This window comes from Orbicella franksi, chromosome 5 (assembly GCF_964199315.1).
Source record: "Orbicella franksi chromosome 5, jaOrbFran1.1, whole genome shotgun sequence".
NCBI classification, from domain to species: Eukaryota; Metazoa; Cnidaria; class Anthozoa; order Scleractinia; family Merulinidae; genus Orbicella; species Orbicella franksi.
In genome coordinates this window covers 20,393,538-20,403,228 of record NC_138149.1, presented here as the reverse complement: position 1 = coordinate 20,403,228, position 9,691 = coordinate 20,393,538, and the positions used below count along the sequence as shown (strand labels likewise).

The window sequence follows — 9,691 nt, the reverse complement described above, 5'->3', positions numbered from 1 at the left end:
GCGCTCGCATTTAGTGGTCGTGAAAATTTCGACAATTCATTTTCTTTCAAAATTGTTGGTATAGTTTGATAGCCAGCTCCATAAGCTTTAATTTGATATAGGGGTTTAGGTATCTACAGCTTAAACTGCACGCGCTACATCGCCTGCGCGCGAGACACCCCTGAAGGTATACTGTAACCTTAACTGTTTTTATGGGCTCGTCAAAATCCGTGCCTTATAAACTCTTCAACGTTCAACTCACAATGCTTAAACCAAAATGTTGACTGGGAATACCGAGCTTGAGGATAAACACAACGGTATTTCTCAGCACATGACTGAAAACATTCAGTTAAAAGTTACCGGTTCTTTGGCAGTCTGGTTGGTCCTTCGCGTTTCGCTGCAGAGTACTGAAGTCTTTTAACACTTATTCTTCGACGAAGGTTTATAATGCCGTAAATGTCGACCCCTGCATTGCATTGTGCTTTATCCTTACAACTTTTAATTTTATTCCTTGCCTCCCACACCTCGAGATTACTAGTCTTCTTATTGTGCTTCGTACTTTGCTTTGTTTTCAAGCTTTTGCATTAAAACGTTGTTGTATAGTTTGAATCTAGCGTCCTTTTCGTCCGCCATTTTGTCAGTCAGAGATCTTATTGTGTAACACGCAGCGTATGTGTTAGTTTAATTTCACCTTTTTGCAATGAATTTCACATTTCTCTACTCAATTTCAGTTTTGTGCACGCCCTCAGCCAATGAAAGCGTAAAAACTGTTGCTTACATATTATTAGTACCTGAACTTACAGAAGAATGACCAGAGATAATATTTTCTACTAATATAACCTCCATAAATAACGACTTTAAAGAGGGTAACCCTGGACTATTACTAAAAAATATTCCATTTCCCCTTTTACCCAGGACACCGAGGGATTCCTTCCAGGCATCCTTCCTGTCTTTATGCATTGAAGTCAAAACATGTAGATCACGTAGCCGAGTTATCCTAGTCGAGCCTCGATAACTTACTCTATATGGAGTATGACGTCACTGCATGTAGCGACACAAATATTGGCCTCGTACAAACGAGGGCCAGCCAATTAGAATAACCAGTTCCTTGCAGGTGGTTACTCAGCAACTGACTCTCAATGAACGAAGTTCTTATAAAGCATGAAATAAAACTGAGAATGACGTCGTTTTGTTAACAGTGTAGTTTATATATAGTCTAACTATTTTTAAGAGATTCTGATGAATAATTAAATGTAAGCCATTGTTTCACTATTCTTTAAAGTCTTAATACCTTTGACGGTCCTGTATGGGAAACATTTTTGACATTTTAATTCGTATCATGCCTTTTTTCTCTCTCTCTTTTTAATAAGAGCTAAAAAAAGAAACAATGAGAAATTGACGAATTAAACGTTAATATAACAATTGTTTTCATTCATACGCAGTTTTCACTTCTCAAGATTTTGTTAATTGTTCAATATAATATTCGCTGAAATTCCTCTCGTGTAATGGGTCGCTGATATATTTTTATATGTCGTTATATGCTAAATGGAGTGATTTTTCCTTAAAAAGTCCATAGAGTTCCTCATATAAAAATCGCGTTTATTTTTGTTAATTTCATCTCTCGTAAACTACTAGGAAAACGAGGGATAACGATACAAATGATACATCACTTCAAGTAATTGACTTTTTCCCAGTATATTAGAAAAACTCAAAAGGAAAATAACTTTTTTCTATCTACTTTTTAAGGCGTAAGATTTATTTGAATCATTGATCGAGAACAATGATTTTGTGCGAAAACAATTTAACAACCTGTTTTTGGCAATTAGAAATTTATTGTATCTGTTTCTCCCATGCATAACATTGCTAATCTATTGTTCAAACTCATCTGCTTGGCTAAAAGTTTTGAAATGAATTTCATTTTTCTTTTCTGTTTGGCGAACATTATTTACTATAATAAAAACAAAAAGAACTATCAAACTTAACTCTCCAAAAACGAGAAAAGCTGTCCTGGTACCAAATTCGTGAACCATAACTCCTCCCAGAAGACCGCCGCTGGCGTAACCTAAACCAGTGTAAAAGCCGTTAACGAGCCCTTGGAGTGTCGTTGCCACACCGGGCTCTGCACCAACATGGGACACAAACGAAGACCAAACAGCGGCTGTTGTTATTCCTTGAATAAGTTCTATAGGTAAAAAAAGCCAAGGTCTGCTACAATATGAGTAGTAAAAGAATCGCAGAGCGTAGCACAGAAGTCCCAAGTACATCACCCTGAAGTGCCCGATGTTCCGAAGAAGACGCTCTGATAAAAGATACACTACCACTTCTGCTGTGCTGTTTGCCAGAATTATCAACCCAAACAACATCTGTTGCCCGCCTAATTCACGAAGATGCCAGAAGAGAAATGTTTGTATAAAACCAAAAGCTGTGCCACAAAAAAATACAATGAATAGAAAAAAGGCATAGTCGAAGTTTTTAAGCACTTTTAGTCCACCTATTGCAGTTTCTTTACATTGTGAGTGATCGACAGGTTTAAAGTTAAACCGACTTGCTACAATCAATGCAGCCACCATGAAGAAAGCAAACACATAGAAGCAAGGAATATAGTTGATGTCCATTTCCTGGCTACAAGGATTAAGGGTTTTCGGTCCACTTATAGACGTGCCAACGATAAATGCGGTCATTCCATAACCGACTGATCCCCAAAAAGCTTGCTTTCCATATTCATGGCTGTCCTCCGCAAGAATCTGCAGCGTGGCTGTATCCGCCAAGCATTGTGTTGGTGACGCAAAAATCTGTCCAAATACTATAACGCAAACCATAAAAATGAACAGCCGAGAAGAATCGGAGATTTTCTCAGGGGAGGGATAGTATTTTAGGTCTGGAAACGTATCTTCTTTGAGTTTTGTCGATTTCTCAGGCTCATATCCACTCGAGAAAAAGCTTAAGGCCCATGGAAGAAATCTACTGGATCCAAAAATAGACTCGTAGGATCGCGTTGAAGTGTGGTGATGATCGACGGAATTCTTAAGTCGATGCGATCGTGGTGTTAAGCTTGTGAAGTTAGTGTTACCCGTAGAGGCATTTTGGAACAATGACAAAGACAAAGAGTTCATCTCATAGCAGGCTTTCGGTCTTTCTCCTATCGGTATTATAGCCAGAGAAAATGTTGACAATAGCCAAGCTGACAATCCTAATAATAAAACAAATTTACTTTTATTGAAGCGATCCGCCAGAGCTCCCCAAACAGGTGTGAAAACAAATTGTACAAGAGATCGAACAGCCACAAGGATGCCCAGCTGTCTTGGTGATAAAAACAACTGTTTAAAGTACAATGATAGATAGGGCCACAGCGATCCAAAAGCCGAGAAGTAGAACAGGTAAAATAGTTTGGACACCAGTCGGTTTCGGTTAATTTTACAATCGAAACGATGTTTTGAATTCTCATCTCCTTCTTCATCATTGTTGCCACAGAGCCTTTCTTGGGACGCCTTGGTATAGCTTGGACATTCTTCCATTGACTCAGTAGGATATTCTTGGGTTTTTCCAGTGGACACGCACCCCAAAACGCATTGACAACCTTCATTGATGCTTAAACCTGGATGTCGAGTTACCTACAATGGGTGACATCATCAAACAAAACAGGACGACTGTTTAGTTCAGCCAGGTTAAATTTTTATGTCCTAAGAAAAATTTACCCCGCGAGACTGGTACTTCCATTGTTCTGCTTTCCTTATAAGGATTTTGTTGTGATAATCGTTTTCTCGCTAATAAAAACTTGATAGCCGGCCTGGAGTTTGAAGCAAATCTTTCTATCAGTATAATGGGTTAAAGAATCTAAAAATTAATACGACAAAAGAAAACGACATACTTTGTCCCTTGGGCTATTGACGTATCCACCTGGTTCTGGCATAGCAATTTTGTGGTCGTAATGTGAAGCTTACAAAGTGTTACATAGACCTGCATGATGACTTTTTTTATTTATTCCAGGTATATTGAGAATCCTGTTTTATCCCTTTTTAAGCAGCAAAATGCTTTCAATGGCTGCTTGATATTTCAAAACCAACCAAGAGCCAAGTGCTTTTTTAATGCCCATCACGAACTCCTTCCAATATGAACAAAAAGACCATGCTCGTTTCTACAGCTTTCAGCAAATTCTGGACATATTTCATAATTTTAGTGTGCTTCTGCGAAACGTATTTCGCTGAACGGAAAATTTTGTATGTGGCAACAAGTCTGTGGTCACGATCGCGCGTTTCCACAATGTACAACAAATTCCTTTTTCTAGCCCAACAAAAAAAAAGCCTTACACTCAGGGGATATTTTGAGAACCTTATATGACGTACCTCGGAGGACATGTCGTGACATTCACATGGCGTAAAATCCCGGCAGAAAATTTAGGATGCTTAAACGACGTACCTTATTTCCCATGAAACATGTAACGTCGCCGTACACGGCTTAGGAGAAATAAGCTGACAACTCACAAGAGGTGCAACCTGAAGGACATTTCGAGGCGACTTACATGGTTACAGGGGCATTTGGTACGACGGGAAATTCCATGATGCGCACTTCGAGAGAGATTTGATATAACAATTACGTGACTTATACATACCATACGAAATGGAGGGCATGTTGTGGCAGAGTACCTGAATTAACATGGATCACGTAGACGTCGTATACAAACTGACTGTCCGGAAATTGTGAAATGGAAATACACTTTACGGATAACGTTCATGTCCGGATGACAGGGTTTCAATTCTGGACACTCTCTCCAGGCCCTTTCGACTCAAAATCAAGGATTTGGCGTAGTAATTATTAATAATAAACGAATATTTATACAGGATAATCTTTCAGTACAAATCAACACTGGTAAACTACTTATTCCGAACTAGAACCTAAGTATACCTTATTTGTATTTAGTATTAGTGTTATGAAAAATGAAGATATTGATGAAGATATTGTTTTAAGCCATGCATATTGCATGGGATAGACCCTTAGTCGATATATAGAGGGTAAAGGCTAATCCGAATAATTGCATACCACATATGACGAGAGATGTTAAACAATGGTTTAAACGTTAGCAGAGAGAACTATGCCTTTTCTCCGAAATTTGTTCTAACTTTAAACATGAAAATTTACGTTTTTGCGTTATTCCAAAAGTTTATTCACGTCTCATACCAGAAAATCATACAATGTGCATACTCACGTTTCTTTATTCCTTTGATAGCAAATATTCTCATGCAGAAAAACGATCCTTAATTTTCTTGGGAGCATGTGAGTGTAGACCGGTGCGGAAGTTGACATGTCAGTGCCGTATGCCAACAAAAATCGCATAAATCAACATAGATCGACTCTGCAACATGAAAATATAAATTAGTACGTATTCCCATGAACAATCTGTAAGTTATCTCATAGCAAAACTGAACTCTCCCTATATCAACGTTGTGCTGGATTTTAAAGTAAGCACTCTATTTTTATCTCTCGAATGCGTGAAACCTGGATCTCAACGGAAGTTGGGAAAAGCTTGGTTGGTTATTCTTAAAATGATATGCTTACAATGCGAGTAAGACAAACTTTAAACAAGAACACAAGACAGAGAGCTCCTAAACGTTGAATTGACTCCATTAAGAATTCGTTTTGTCCCTGCATATGTCCAAACGTAAGGGAAATTTTCACGCTACCAAAGCACGCAAGTTAACAACAAAGTATGCACTCATTTTTGAGGGTCCACAATAGGGTTCTCAGTTCCCGCTTTCCCGCCCAATTTTTCCTGTTAATCCCACCATCCCGCCCATTCTACCCTGGAAATCCCGATCCCACCCACTTTTAAAAGACGTTTCGCGTTAGTTATTAATTTGTTAAATTAATAATTAACACAGAAACTTTTTAAAAGTAGATATCGCACAAAAGATCACAAAAGGATTCAATGGGTAGCAGATAAGTAAGCACAAATGATTATAACGTTTCTTTCTGTAAATAGTGTCTGTTTTGCCTTCTTTTGTCCACGTGCACCTATTAGTGAAAAAAAAAAACAGATTGTTCATTCCCTTATTCAAGACATGACCCGTAAACACACCTGGCAGTTTCTTTCAAAGCTTTCAGTGTTTTCACTTTCCTTGAAATCTAGGCTCAGAACTTTTCTTTGCGAATGAAGGCACTCCCGCTCGCACATCCTTCTCGAAACATATGGCTATGCAATTTATAATGTCACATACTTCGTTCGGTAAATCACTATCACCGCCATCCGGTGTACCCCTCGGGGGTACTCCCTTATATGGGCTATATAGGTATGTGCGGCCCAAAGGGTATGGTTTTTCAGCCGTTTTGGTCATCCATAAATAGGGTATCGATTTTGGCATTTTGGTCTCAAATAGGGTATGGTTTCTGTACTCTCTTGAATTGGGTATGTTGTTTGGAAGAAGCTACTTTTTCATCATTATCGATAAGCCCATAAACAAAACAACTGTGTCAGCCGCCAGTTATAAGTGAGGTATCGAATTTTCGGTCTGATCATAAATATGGCTGGGGAAAATCGCAGATTTGGTCATAAATAGGGTAAGGGGGTTTGGAAGCGGGCCTCACACCCCACCAAATGTTTCTGAGAGTACCCCACCCCCCCCCACCCCCCGGGGGGCCATCCTGGTCAAAACAAGCAAAGCGCTCTGTAAAAGGTCGAAACTGGCCAAAAAAAAACTGGAAAAGGATCGGGGGCTCAAGATTACAGACGTAAGCGTCGAAAATGTCGGAAATAGACAGATGTCATTGATGTCATCAGAGGCCAACACAAATGATCACAATAGGACTCAAAGACCTCACACAGTTTTATGATACTAATGTAGTCAAGCGATAATGGATACGTTTGACAGAACCTGACAGGGTGCAGAGCCGTTGCTATTCATTGCTTGAAACCTGACCCAGCTATACGTACAAAAGGTTCGTTTTCTGCCCTGGTTTCTGGCTGCTTGCGGTATTTATCAGGTCACCTAAGAATTGAAATCCCGTATCCCGCTCTGTTCCCCTTGCGAATCTCACATCCCAACCCCATAAAAACACGAAATCCCGCTCCCACTCGTGTTTGTAATTCCCGCTTCCCGCCCCTGTTTTCAGCTCAAATCCGAAATATCACGGCGAAAAAAAAGCCAAATCCCGCATCCCGCCAAACCTAGAGGGGACCCTCATTTTTTGTTTGTTTTAATAGTTGTAACTTCCTTAATAACGCTCTTTTGGCTTATTTCATTTTTATAAAACACAGTTTATGATAACTGAAAATGCCTGAGATTACTCGAAATCTGATAAGGACATGGCCGCGGGTGATAACGGGTAGTTAACGACTTTAGGTGTGCAACAAGTCAGAAATTGCGCTGATAAGTTAACTGCAACGTGCTAAGAACTAGTACATGAAGAAATGAAGAAATGAATATCCGATAAACCCTAAACGGAAGCTTAGAATGGACTGAATACTCCACAAGCATCACATGTGATTTCTTCAAGACAAGTGAAGCTGAAGAGAAGTTCAAGACAAGCGACTTTCAACAGGAAAAGCTTCTGCAGTGCGTAATCAAGCTTGCTGTTTATTCAATATTCCCCTTGCAAACAAAAGACTATCGATCAAAATTCAACCAAAATCGAAACAAACTATGAGCTTCGTTGACAATGCCAACCTTGGTAGACAAGAGCAACGCAGAGACAAATACGGAGATCAAGTTTCCGATATTAATGAGCAAAAATGCTGCCCAGAAATCGAAAGAAAACTTATTCCAGCAAAACTATTTTACTTCTTATATTTTTCGTCTTTGGGTGCTCTGTTGCCCTACCTTGCATTGTACTACAAACAAATGAAACTGACACCTTCTCAAGTGGGCATACTGATGGGATTGAAGCCCTTTGTCGAGTTTGTTTGTACTCCATTTTGGGGAGCCTTTGTGGATCGAGTTAAAAAAGGGAAATCAGTTCTTCTTTTGTCGCTTCTTGTTACCGCATTGTCTCAGTTCTCGCTCTCTTTAGTAGCACCAGCTGAGCGACTATGCACATTGAATTTCATATCGCGTTCCGTCGAGGGCGGAGACAATTCATCCAGAATTTCTCTTCAAGATGGAAATTATTCTACTTACTGGAAGGATTTCGTTTTTGTCTCCTCCATGGTGAATGACAAGCCTTGGCCGTTGGTCTATGCCAGTAAAGAAGAGAATATACCACGGATTGCCAGTACAAGAGAACTATTCATAATATTATTTATCATCATTTTGGTCAGCAACGTTATCTCGTCTCCCTCTTTGGCGCTCGCAGACACAGTTACAGTGCAAACTTTAAGACCTGATGTGCATCTGTACGGGCATCAGCGGCTATGGGGATCCGTTGGATGGGGAATAGCCTCATTCCTAGTCGGTGCGCTGGTCACATTAAGTCACCACTGTCCTAATCCTTTTACCAAACCATCCGAAGTAAATTACACGCCTTGTTTTTATACATTCGGAGCTTTGATGCTTCTGGCACTTCTTACATCCACAAGATTTAAGTTTGCCTACGAATCAGAGAACGCTAAAGTGGCTAAAGATGTTGGAATAATTGATAGTTTCAAACAAAGTATCAACGTGAAGTACATCGTGTTCTTATCTACAGCGCTTTATTTTGGAATTATGAACGCCTTCATGAAAACGTTTCTATTTTGGCATTTAAAAGATTTGGGCGGAACACAGTTACTTTTTAGCATCATTGCAGCTGTAAACTGCATTGCTGAAGTCTCTGTGTATCTTATATCGGACAGAATCATCTCACGCATAGGACACACCCGAGTCATATACCTTGCGGCAGTAGGATTCACTATGCGGTGTCTCTGGTATTCGTTTTTATCAAACCCATGGTTAGTTCTTCCATTGGAATTCATGCCTGGAATAACAAACGCCTTAGCATGGGTGGCTATGCTTTCATACGTAAATGAGATGTCGACCAGTGGCAATGCCACAACACATCAAGGCATTCTTTATGGGTTTTACAGAGGTCTTGGTTATGGATGCGGTGAAGTGCTTGGGGGTGTAATGATCAACTTTTTAGGGTCAGGAAATGCTTTTAAAGTGTTTGCATTGGGTGCAGTTTGTGTTTTTTTAGGTAATGTTTTCGTTGAAAACTCCAATCGACTAAACCGAATTTTTAAACGGTATTCAGGTGATTAACAAAAACAAAAGAAATAGCGTTTTTTTCATTACGTAAGCAGGCCTTACAACTATGATCATAAGAAAATCAAAATCAGAGCGCACCTAAGGTAGCTTATCTCCTATAAACTAATAATAAGTTTAGTTCATATCAACTGTGTGCGAATAAACTGGCAAAAAAAAAAGATTTAAATGACTGACTCCAAGTAAAGCCCACACTCGCTATTCCTTAAACTGGCTGTAATTACAAACCTCTATATCACTTGTATTAAACTGTGAAATATACTTGTTTCGTAAAAGAAACGAATGCTAAATATCATACATGCCTTTAGCTGTAAAATAATAAACAATTTAGCTAAAATTAAACAAACCATCAAAGTTCCATCGTTTAAAATTTACCAAGTGGCTCGTAGAATACCTGTTAAAACTAAAAAAAAGCATTATCGAGTGTGTATGATGCAAACGCAAAACTTCGCTGACACGGAAAATGAAAATAGCGAAATAAGTGCTTTTAACTCGACTCCAACTTAAAAATGATCCACACTCAAAATTTTAATAGTGGTGTG

The 9,691-nt window shown here is 39.2% G+C and overlaps 2 protein-coding genes across 2 annotated transcripts; one reads left to right on the top strand and one right to left on the bottom strand.

Moving 5' to 3' along the window:
• Positions 1–1,830: 1,830 nt before the first annotated feature.
• Positions 1,831–3,958, bottom strand: LOC145488008 (major facilitator superfamily domain-containing protein 6-like). Its single transcript, XM_081466771.1, has one exon. It carries the CDS (start codon positions 3,492–3,494, stop codon positions 1,848–1,850), a length of 1,647 nt encoding a protein of 548 aa, XP_081322897.1. The 5' UTR covers positions 3,495–3,958; the 3' UTR covers positions 1,831–1,847.
• A 3,655-nt stretch (positions 3,959–7,613) lies between these two features.
• LOC145487850 (major facilitator superfamily domain-containing protein 6-like) lies at positions 7,614–9,156 on the top strand. The gene has a single exon (XM_081466641.1). The coding sequence runs from the start codon at positions 7,614–7,616 to the stop codon at positions 9,144–9,146; it is 1,533 nt and encodes a 510-aa protein (XP_081322767.1). The 3' UTR covers positions 9,147–9,156.
• The last annotated feature ends 535 nt before the right edge of the window (positions 9,157–9,691 follow it).